The sequence below is a fragment of the Labrus bergylta genome, chromosome 2 (genome assembly GCF_963930695.1).
Source record: "Labrus bergylta chromosome 2, fLabBer1.1, whole genome shotgun sequence".
NCBI classification, from domain to species: domain Eukaryota; kingdom Metazoa; phylum Chordata; class Actinopteri; order Labriformes; family Labridae; genus Labrus; species Labrus bergylta.
Window position 1 is genome coordinate 22673697 of NC_089196.1, and position 12458 is coordinate 22686154.

Here is a 12458-nt window from a genome sequence, read left to right on the forward strand (position 1 = left end):
ACCCTGCAGATATTCGTGGTCCAGTGCTACTGTGATTCCAGTTGTTTTCACATCGTCCACACTAACAAAGAGAGTCAGAGCTACTGTCTCTTTCATCTTAGAGTTAATGTGGTAGGTGACGCGCAACAAACGATCAACGGTCCATACAGCGAGGAGAGAAGAAGAGCCAAAATACACCTTGCTCTCAAGAATAGAAAATAGGGAAAAGTTTGAAAAGCTTCAGGCGGACTTGATAGAACATAAAGAGCGAAAATGGTGTCGGCCGGACTGGAAATCCTGGGACTTGCTCTGTGCGTAATTGGCTCGCTCCTAGTGATGGTTTCATGCGGGCTGCCCATGTGGAAGGTGACGGCTTTTATCGAAGCCAACATCGTAGTGGCTCAATATATCTGGGACGGCTTATGGATGTCGTGTGTAGTGCAGAGCACGGGGCAGATGCAGTGCAAGGTGCACGACTCTATCCTCGCCCTCACCCACGACCTGCAGGCGGCCAGAGCGCTCACCATTATCTCCGCTGTGATGGGCGTGCTGGGGCTCATGGTTGTCATCGCGGGTGCGCAGTGTACCAACTGCATCCGCGCCGAGTACGTCAAAGCCCGGGTGGTGAACGCCGGAGGTGTCATCTACATAACCAGCGGTCTGTTTGTGCTAGTGCCGATCTGCTGGATGGCCAACAACATCATTTCGGACTTCTACAACCCGCAGGTGCCTTCATCCAAGAAGAGGGAGATCGGCGCCGCGCTCTACATCGGCTGGGCAGCCTCAGCGCTGCTGCTGATCGGTGGATCGCTGCTGTGCTGCTCCTGTCCCTCCAGTGGGAACTCTGGATACTCTGTAAAGTACGCACCAACCAAGAGGGCAACGCAGAACGGGGACTATGATAAAAGGAATTATGTGTAGCCGTTTGGCTTACATCAGGAGGTGCGTAAAAGTGACTTAGGATCTTTTGAAAAAACTGTTTTTGACGAACGTTATCTTTTGCACCTGCTGTTTTTGTTCTATAGATCGTGAAAATCATTGAAAACACCTCTGCTGTTTTTACACTGGCTCTTCCTTAACACACTCGGACCACAACTTTTTTTTTTTGTGTGGATCTTCAAGAGATTAAAAAAATAAGACTGTCAACCACGAGAGGTAGCTCAAGGCAAAAGGAGTATCTTATAGGTACTGCTTTTGTGATCTGAAATTATCATTAGCATTTTGAGTTGTGTACTGTTGTAACTGCAAAGATTTTATTTTCTAGAGGAACTTTTGCCATTGAATATTTACACTTCTTTTTTTACCTTGATGTGCATCGTCAGCACATACTTGTACAGTAACTGAGAATGATTGCACTCCCACAAAGAACCAATTCCTTCAGTTGCGAGATGTTGAGGACTCCAACAATGTCCAAGAGCGACAAAGAACGAAGAAGAAGAAAAGTGTAGACAAAGCCCTTGTAAATCTCGGACTGGCTTTTGTGTTGCTTGAGATCAGTTAAATTTTGGACCTGTAGGGTCTCTGATACTGGATCTAAAGGTCCCAACGTGAAAAGTTACCGTATGTTTTTTCGGCTGCACTGAACACCTGCGACGTTTTTGCATCATCGACACTGCAGGAATTCTTTTTCTTTTCAAAACATTTTAGGAATAAACGTTTTTTCCTCTGTTTTTTTTTTTTTTTTGTCTATGTAATGATTCATTATTCGTGTATGAAGATGCAATATTGTTTCATTTTATTAAGATTAAACTGAGTATATTGTCTGAAATCTTTAGTTAAAGTGTTGTGTTGGTCAGGAATGCCCTGCACGGCTGTGCGTAATGCATGCCGTTCCCACCATGTATCCATAAACCCCCACGGCGGGAGAAAGTATTTTGGTTGGCCATAGAAATCCAGATGACAATACCCATTCAACTAGAGGGGGGCTATGCTGTTCAACTCACAATACTGCACAACCCCCACCACCTCCACCCTTTCAGACCATCCCCACCCCTCCCCGTCCGCGGTCAATGAAAGGCGTCCAAATTGGAGCTGTGGAGAAGTTGCTGGAATCGTCTTCCCGCAAGTCACTCCATTCAGTAGTCGTCACAGCCTCATCTCCCTCCACCACGTCTGTGCTAAGATAGATGGGCTTCAGGACAAAAGATTACACACCATCACTTTGAAGCAATTAGTTTGTCCACAGCTGCTTCATTTATCAACACATGACGTTTGGAAAAAATGTTGTAATAAAGGTGTTAAAGACACAGGAATTTTAAACTTGTGACACAATTACAGAAGATATTTCAGTCCACAAGTAACAGTCCTCTGATTTAAAACTGTGACTGGATTACGAAAGCTTATCCATTCTTGTTTTGCTGGTCACTTAAGAATCTTAGCCGGTCATATGCCCTCTTACAAGTTGAAAATATGGCCATGCAGAAAGTCTTCATACAGTCTGGGGAGTGTTTGATTACTACAAATCCAAAAGAAAGCCTCTAAAGATATGCCACTCAATTATTTTTTGTTCTAAAGCAATTTAAACTGTAAAACTATTAGTCATGTCAGGGCCGTCATGCAAACCAAAATGGGGGGGGGGGGGGGGGGGGGGGGGCTGAGTTAGGGTGGGGTCAAGGGGGTCAATCTAGGAAATAATTATAACATTTTCTGCATTTAAAAAAATATACAATCAGGCATAGGGGATATTGTTTCTCTGTCAGTCAAATTGTGAACTATTACTCACAACCTGAATGCTTTGTTTTGTGTCTGTCCCTCAAATCACCTCTATGTCAGTCAAAAAAGCCTTACTGACTAAATGTGACTAAAAATGATTAGGCCCTCATGTGTCATGCCTTCAAGATATCAACAACTTTACCTGCCCGATGAAAATCACCATTATATCCTCCCAGGTCTGAAATGTTCATAGCATAGGGAACAAAGCTTTTTAAAAGCTCTCGTACAAACAATGAAGTAAATTAAAATTGTAGTAATATTTGAATCTATGAATTAAAAGTTAATACAATGTTGACGAAACAACTAAACTGTAAATAATAGTGAAGTACAAAAGAACAAATACATCTGACCGTGAATGGTTTTTTTTTCATTTTGAATACAAATTTATCTCAATGCATCATCTCAAATTCAGTCCCCTTAAAATGATGAGGCAGCCAAGACTCTAACTTTTTAAGTTTAAACAACTCCTTTTTCTGTACAGTAAGTGTATTAAATATGGCCTATAACCACTATATTGATTGCATATGGATGATAATGCTGGTTATTAAGAGAGAAAGTTATGGTCTCCTTACCTTGTGCTCGTTTTCTAGCTTTGAAGTATTTCAGGCTGTCTTCATGCATGGAAGAAGTTTGCTCTGTGGTCAATGAGTTGTATTTATTGACATGCAGCTCAGTGGCTGTTAATATTTCATAAACACTTTGCATTTTTAGCACTTATATCTGTTTTTGCCCAAACAGTTAAATAAGAAAGTTCATTTTTGGCTTTGCTGTAAACCGATACTTGACCTAATAATCCAAACTAAAAATATAAACACACGCTTATTCTGAAGAGCGAACTTCATAATCTGATAAACATTTAAAGGTCTGGAACAGACGAGAAAGCGTGGCTTGAACTATTGTGATTTTTGTAATCATAATTTAGAAAATATTCGACACTTTCCTTATTTCTATTTTCAAGAGGTGCTTTTGTTGTTGGGCTGAAGTAATACATATACAAATCAATTAGTTTAATGGTTGACAATTTTACTAATAATCTATGTCATTCTATGGCGAAAGATTGCAAAAGTTCACTGCTACCAGTTTATAGAATTTGAAGATTTGCTGGTTTATTTCTTGTCCTTTGATATTAAACACATTCATATTTGGGATTTGGACTATTTCTCAATTTAAAAAAAACGATTTGAGAAATTAACCATGGCTATTTATAAACAATCATTTTTAATTACCTTATATCCTGTATGAATCCTGTATTGAGAAAACAACTAAAGCGTTATATATATAAATACTGAGACAAAATCTTCAAGCCTTTAAAGCTACAGTGCAGCTGACGCACTTTTTGAACTGTTTATGTCAAAACTAAGTTAAAGCATCTGTATTAGATAAGATAATGGTATTAAGAATACTTTGATATGCCGTTTTGTGAGTATTGCCCAGTGTTCCCAGTACAGTAGGCGTTCCCACTGTGGGGTCTGTATGGGTTTTTCAACACAAAGACCCTCCCTAAAGGGTCCAGTCTGGTCCGCCTCAGTGAGATGTTTTTGTCGGATTGTTAGTTCCACTGCTCTAGTCACCGCACAGAGGGTGACGAAGCGCAGGGTGTGTAAGAGCGAGGGGGTTAAGTGAGAGTGTGTGAGTGTGTGTGTGTGTGTGTGTGTGTGTGTGTGTGTGTGTGTGTGTGTGTGTGTGTGTATGTGTAGAGAGAGAGAGCTGAAGTGGGGGTGCACCTTTAGAAAGACCCTCATTCCAGTTTAGAGAGAGGCAAATAGGGCTAGCCACGTCACTCAATTGGCGCTAGCCATGGTAACCAGCCAGAACCTGCAGTTGCCTGGCGACAAGAGCCTATAATGTGGTGGTATGGATGAGCCTAATAAAAGGACTGGCCAGCAGACATTCTTGCAGGCTCGGACACACACACACACACACACACACACACACATATGCACACAGCCTATGCACAGCAGTCTAGAAGATGAAGGGGGGGAATTTACTTAAAGCCTGTAGTGGTCACTGCAAAATGAACAGCGACCGATGAAACACATTTGTTTCATTTAAAGAGCAAATGTTAAGTTGGGAAATGAACATTAAAAACATAAACACTGCCTCTGGTTAAAGAAGTATAAAACACAAGTATAAACAATTGGGTTGTTAAATATCAGAAATAGTGCTGATTTCACAAAAATGATCTCAAAGAGGCGGATGGCATAACAAGCGAAGAGCCAGTTTGACCCCTAAACTTGACCTCTTTCAGCCAGGCAGGGCGAGGGCGACATGGTTAAGGTCATATCAGGAGTCTGTCGGGTCGCGTACTGATTTCAGCTCAGCCTAGCTGCCAGAGAGGGTTGTGCAATTCGGAGAAGAAGGGGGCTTTGCAAGGGCGTAGTTTTTCATGACATGAACTCTGAACTCTGAATCTGGCGTCAGGTCAGGCGAGTCAAAAAAATCACTTCCCTCTAGCTACTGACCAGGCATGATCTCATCGAAGCAGAATCCCCCTGCGATTCCCATATTTGAAAGGGGTCACAACCTTCAAACCAAAGCTCTTCACACCAGCAAATAATCGGTCAGATTAAGGAAAGTTTTCAAAGTATAATGAAATGGATTCTTCAAAGATACCAAGACTGTAGCGGTTTACATGAGTCATAAAAATAAAGGAGTCCTAATTTATGTCTTTATCTATTGACTCACGCTTAAATCAGAGCTAGCAGGTGCATACAGTCTCCAGACTTCCCAGCTGGATGGAGCTTACTCACTGATATTAAAGCCAAGAGTCAGCAGGTGGTAAAACGTGGAAGACAAATGTGGCTTTGTGTACACAAGGTTTAAAGACCCCATGAGCCGTTTGTTTGGGACACAATGCAAAGCCTGGTTAGAGGCAAGAGATGGAGATCAAATAGAAAAAAAACAAACCACATTCTTTTCTGCAGCAAATGTCGACAAAGTTTACAGCTTGGTGACTCACAAGTTTTTGTTGCAGGACCAGGCTTCCTGCGCAGAGGACAGCGGAACAGGAAACAGGAAGGAACATGGAGGGTGAGGGTGAGGAGGATGGGTGGAGTGTGTGTGTGTGTGTGTGTGTGTATGAAGGTTGGTGGTCGGGTTAAAGCAATGGTGAACAACACACACACACACACACACACACACACACACTCAGGTACAACGGAATTCACGTGCATGTACAAAAACAAACAGAAAACGTTCATTACCTTGTTCAGTTCCATTCAACCTTTATAAGCAAAATGTAGTCATTTAACCCCGCTAATGGTGTGACAAATATTGTTTATAGTTAAAAAGCCAAAGTCTCCAAAATAGTCAGGCTATTTTCTGGGGAAGTAAAACAAATCCTGCATGTTTTTGATCATTTGTTTTTCTCTGTATTGAAGACATTTCACAACAAGATGTGCACCGTGGGTATGTTATCATCGGACACTAAAATTCAGAAAACAAGCAAAAAGCCATAAGATTTTGTCGTGTGCAAAAAATTACAATAGCCCGGCTGTTATTTTGGAGAGTGTGACTAAAATGTTCCACAAGATGATACAGTAAGCTGCAGTTGAGAAAAAGAGCACTGGGCCTTGGGATAATGTCAATTATTGCAGCAAAGTTGGCTTTTTACAATATTAAAGACAATAGATTGTACTAATGATATCAATATTTTTCATGATAGTATGAAATCAAATGTTAAAATGAGCTGTGAAAGTGAAAGAGGATAGAACCAACATAATTATTACATGACTCAGCTGCTTTTCTCAGCTACACAAAGTAACTCATTTAAAAGCTGTCTGGCCCAAAGGTTACCCATTTTAGTTCACTCTGCCACCCTTATTGTTTATCCTGATTCTCAGCTGAACAGGAAACTGCTTTCAGCTGTAAAGGCACACAACCTAGTCAGCAAAAAAAAATTCACAGACAAAGCTGGAGGAGACCAAACCCTCATCAGGTTGAAAAAAAACATGAATCCAAGACAATAATAATGGTATATTTAAGAGTCAAATTAGCATCTTAATGTACTTTTTGTATGGGTGTCGCTTGTAAGGCTACAACTGAGGTGATGTAGAAAAGGGGTGTGACCCTTCTTTTTTATTTTGTTCTCTTGTATTAAAACATGCATTGATATTTTTTGATTTTGACCAGAATTATATCAAAGTTTAAAATTCTGGTAATAATAATAAGGGTCTCCTCCTCCATTGGCGCCCTGGGTAGTCAGTGCCCCCCACCCCCACCATGTTTGTTGGTGGTAACTGGAGTTGAACTATAGGCATTCACTGAAAAAGTAATAAATGAACTGCTTTAAATGCAAGCTAGCCTGGCTGCCTATTTACTACAACAAACTCAGTATTTGGCTACGATGGATTGCAAACTATGGCTAAGCATGTCAGCCTGGTCACTCCTGGGTTACTGGACTCCTTTAACAATCTCTAAAACTACAGGTTGTATAAATAAGTAAGAATCTGCCACTATATAACAGCTGATGGATTTTCAATGTCAAATTTGTAATTTGTTTTTGAACTGTCCTTAAGTGCCCTGATATTGCAAGTTCAAAGATTTCTCAAGGGTAAATGTAAGTGAGTGATATTCAATGGTCATTAACTTTGTGCATGAGGCTCACATAACCTTAATATTTATGAAAAGAACAGCCAAATATTTTTCCAAACTACACAATATTTAAATAACCCTGTGCAATTTGAGACAAGCTTACAAGAGTTTTACAACCACAAATGAAGTGTTTTCTTAACAGAATGATAAATAGAGTGAACAGGGAAGGTTTTATCTCACAAATATGGGAGAGGAGAAGTCGAAAAGAGGGAGTCTCAACTTCTTTCATGCCGGTCTGAGTGAGATCATTTTTCCATACAGTACATCATATGGCGGCCACTTAAAAGAAAAGACATGAAAAAAGCATGTAATAAGTCCTGCATACATCTCACACACAGACACACACACACACACACACGTACAGACAATGTAGGTAAGTTGGAGCAGACAAAGTGGTGACTGACTGACAACCCTCTGCTGAGTTGAAGAGGCCCGGCAGCAGAAGGAATGTCTGGGTGAGATGAGGAGACATTTCTGATTTGGCACGGTAAGCAAAATGTAAGTGGAGTTAGTCTCTTTTATAGTAAGAAAAAAAAACCCTCTAGCATCCAGAACTGCAGCGACACTAAACCACTTTCATTTTTTCAATCAGTTTGGGCAAAGTGACACAGGTGGTGTTGCTTTTAGCTGCAGACTTTACTGCTAATTTGGACTCCCATCGAACATAGGATATGGCCAACAGGGGCTGATTACACAAACAGCCTGTCTCCAACACACACAAACAGGATACTATTGTTTCCAAGCTAATTGCATCTTGCAGGAAAACACTTGCTCACATTTGTTAGGACGGTTGGAGGACAAGAAGTAATCACGCTGTCACTTTTGTGATACGTGAAAGTCACATTTATTAAAAAAGAAAACTAAAACCATGCCACGTCCCTTTTTTCTTTCTTTCTCAGCTCCTTCACTCTCTTTGTGCATGGGGCCACAGTGTGTTTTTAAGAATGGACGTTGTAGTGCATATCATCCAGTGAAAGGAGTCCAGCATGACTGAACCACCTACCACTGAGAATTGAAGAAAAGAATGATGAAGCTGTTGTGTTTAAGCCCCTTTTAATTTGCCTCCCTGGTATCCAAGTGTCTGTTTAAACCTAAATATAATGTGAATAACATAACATGGGTGCTGTGGCTTTGCGGGAGGGATATGTGAGCGGACGGGTGGGTGAGAGCCTTTATGTGTGTATGTTGTGCATGACTGTGTCTGTATCACACTGTACTGGTTTATGTTTTTTGTGTTGGACTCCCTCGAAAACGAGATGCTTCATCTCAAGGTGCTATCCATCAATAAACAGAACTTCTCACATTTTAACATGCTGTAGTTAAAAAACAAGCTGCTTTAACCAATGCTCACAGAAACATCCTCTATCTTAAATACATATGCAAAAAATCTATTGGTCCTCATTGTTTATAATTCCTCAAAGTCAATGTCACCGTTGGGTCATGGTTATTTTAATTGTTTTAAAAATGAGAATAGGTAGCTGATCGCTTATGATTGCTGTCCATTTCTAAGTCTGGATCTGTTCAACATTTCTGACTGTAGTCACTGTTGCCAAGTGCTTGTTCATGGTGGATTAATATTGTAATGTGGCTCAATATGTAGATTGTCCTGAGATCACTTTTTTATGTTTTGATACTTTATGATTAAAGATTGATTGTACCAAGAAAAGCCTTCACATGGTTACGCTAGACTGATACAAACCCAACACAATAATACAAACTGTGTTTGTTTTGGATGTTCAAACGACAGGCTGAGGGCCTTAGTGAACAGGTATTTTTTTAATTTTTGTTTCTGAAGTGTCTAAAAATGCAGTGAATCTGCTGGAAGGGAGATTCTAATGTCGTTTACATTATTGCCATTTGAAGTCTGGATATATTAACCCCATTACACATCATCTGCAATGTGCAATACACAGAAGTGGAACGGTGCAGCGAAGTCGTTTCTGTGCGGGATACTCGGGTAATGTGTAACGTCAGAGCAGGCAGAGTTGTGCCTCTCGCGCTTCCACAACACCGTAACACCATGTGAAACCACACACTGGAACCACAGAATCATGGCGTTGTGACAGCGTTGTTGGAGAATTTTAATCTAAAAAGGGATCATGCCAATGGATTTTCCAAACAAAGTCTGCAGACTTGTGTGGGGGATGATGATCACGTCCATGTCAGAGAATATCAGATTCCTGGAAAGGGTGTAGAGGTGGAGGAGGTTTGATAGATAAGCTAGGGCATGGAGGGATTTATAGTTTAAGAGGAGGATTTTTAATGTTGTTTAGTACTTGACCTGGACAGAGTGATAGGGTGAGGGTTGAGGTTATCTGCTGCCAAATAGTGGTGCAGATGAGAGGCCTGGCATCTTAGTTCTGTAATATTAGTGCCTGTCCAGGGTTTTGCTGGATACCACAGACAAGATTCCTTTGCAAAAGTCTTGTCTTATGGTCTCTACCTCAGAGTCAGAGAGTGATGGCTGGAGTCTGGGGATGTTTTTCAGGTGGTAGAAAGAAGATTACTGATTGATTTGATGCATAACTGTAATTATAGGTTTAGAGCCCAAAGTAGCAACCAGGTTGTTGACATCTGTGGATGTTCAGATGGAGCAGCTGATAATTTCAAGATAAAGATCTCCAGTCATCATTTGCAGAAACTTGGGAACCGTAACACACAACGCTCTGTTTTACTGCTACTTATCTTGAGAAGGCTGAATGACATCCAGATTTTTAGGACTTGGGCAATGGATGATTTCACAAAGGGAAAGAAAGTATTTGATAAAGCAGAGGGGTCCAAGCAAAAAGCCTTGTGGAGCACCTTGGCTGACTGGGTTGGAAATAGAGTTTGTGATTGTTAAAAAATATTTCCTGTTGAAGAGATTAGGCAGAACACAGTGAGACTTATACCAGGGAGTCCATGGCAATCGTTTAAGTAAAACAATTTAAACTCTAGGGACTCTTCTTGGTTCATTATATCACAACGACTGAGGGGGGCCCTTTACCTTAAGATATAGTTAAATATTTTCAGAAATGGTATATTATGGATATCTAACTGTTAAATGAGAAGACCTACAATTTTTTACAGTAAATTTACAGCCAGTAGATGCTTAGCTTGGCTCACAGAAGGTTACAGCTAACAACGGGTGGATGTAGAAGCTCTGATCAGCATGTACATTGGGATGAGGAGGGGTCAAACACAGAGCCTTGAGGTATTCCTTGATGCTGGAGATACTTTGGGGCAGATCTGAAAAAAGCTTCCTTAAAAGTTCACAAACCAAGAAGTAATATTTCATTCAAATAAGACATTACTTTTTTGAGAGAGATGGTTACAGAGATGTTCAGCAGTTTCAAGGAGTTTTTCATAATTCTGTACTGTCTTCAAGAGTCTGTGCTTTCATACAATCAAAAGCTTGTATCACCACAAATAATACTATTAACTATTTTGTTTTGTTATTTGTAATTTAAACAGTGCACAAGTTGAAAAGAAGAGAGGGTATTGAATATTTACAGACACAACTTTATGCAAAGGACTTTTAGTGTGAATCTGACGCAGCCAAATAATTCATCAATCCATAAAATTCATGCAAATGTTTTTCCAGTTAGTACTAATCTCTTTTGCCTAAAAGCACTTTAAAACAACAGAAGAGAAGAGGCCGATTCAGGGTATAACACCCCGACTGTGAGAGGGCTCGAGGGGTTAAAGGTCTCACGGGTTAAGGATCATTAAGGGCATCTGTAGGCTGACAGGCTGACGTGAAGCTTCAAGCAGCACGAGAGAAATTACAGCACTGAAGGGAAGGTGAATTTACAGTGAAACGAAAGTTTTCCTTCTTGTAAATCAATTGGTGCTACTGTTTGTGTATGTGTGCGTCTGTGTGAATGAGTCATCATCCGCTCACAGCATGATGCACAGACAAGGAGAAACAGTCAGCTGTAGCTCTTTGTCTCTGGCTGTCCAGTAAAACTAATCTTGACTGGAATCTGAAATTGTTAGAGCTGTACAAACAAGCCGGATTATATATTTCTAGCAACAGCTAGGCTTGACTTTGAACCTAATGGTACAGGCTTTACAATATTTTGAACTTTTACGGTGTTTGGGAATGACGATTAATTGCAGATTGATCTGCATTATTTTTTCTAAAAATGACAGATGTCAACAATGAGATAGTAGAAGTCTTTTTACAATAATTCTGAAACATTATCTCATGTAGTATAAAATACATCTTATAAGCTACACCCTTCAGTATGAACCAACATCACCAACCCAATGAACACGACTGAGTGTGAGACCTTTAAATCTGCTGCTCTGTACATCCACACACCAGCCGCACGATCCAGCCTTTGGGGGGTATGTATCCCCTCAGTGTGGGTGTGTGTGTGTTGCATGGCACATTCCTGTGATGCAGAGCGGCGGAAAGGGCAGTGGCCCCACTTCACCAGAGGTGCAAGAGGGGGATGGAGAGCAGAGTGATTGATGGCCGACGGGAGAAGGCCAAACGATGGGTAGAACAGGTGTAACATCACTAAACTGACATGCTGTGTCTGCTCCCTGAACCAGGAAAGTGTCAGATGATGAAAATATATATATGTTCAGACTGGATCTTGACCTAAGATGCAGCAAAGCCAACATGTTTAACTTTGGTTTAGTTTTCTTGATGTGTTTTGAAATAAAATGTGCATCACTTTCCTTCTCTAACACAACTTCTCAAGTTTAAATAAAGATTAAAAAACTCTCAAACAGCTTCTAAATTAACCTTTTGGTGAATTAGCCCTCCCACATGCTGATTTTAAACCATTATTTAGGCCTGACATGGGCCAGGAAGGCTTTAACTTTGCTCCAATACTATTCAGGGACATCTGGGAAAATCCATCCTCTGGTACAGCTCTTACTAGACTAGACAGCAAAAACTTGCAGTCAGTACAAGTAAGAAGTGAGAGAAAGACAGAACAAAAGAGAGAGACAGATGTTTCTACATATCATAAGTACATCTCTAAAAATAAACCCCCCACCCTGTTAATGACATAAATGTGTCTTCTGTAACTTTCTGCTTCCTCGTCATGATAACATCACTCTGCCACAACTGTAAACAATACAATTATGGATGTGCACATGCATCCAGAACCTCAGCTGGTGACAATAAGACCATTAACATCCTCCTGCAGAGCGATGCATATCACGGCATGTTTCAG

The 12458-nt window shown here is 40.6% G+C and overlaps 1 protein-coding gene across 1 annotated transcript; it reads left to right on the forward strand.

Annotated features, from left to right (window-relative positions):
- Positions 1-33: 33 nt before the first annotated feature.
- cldn5a (claudin 5a) lies at positions 34-1747 on the forward strand. Its single transcript, XM_020643925.3, has one exon. The coding sequence runs from the start codon at positions 253-255 to the stop codon at positions 898-900; it is 648 nt and encodes a 215-aa protein (XP_020499581.1). The 5' UTR covers positions 34-252; the 3' UTR covers positions 901-1747.
- The last annotated feature ends 10711 nt before the right edge of the window (positions 1748-12458 follow it).

Excerpts from the sequence above, each read along its gene's own strand:
- cldn5a (XM_020643925.3), top strand. The coding sequence starts at position 253 with ATGGTGTCGGCCGGACTGGAAATCCTGGGACTTGCTCTGTGCGTAATT.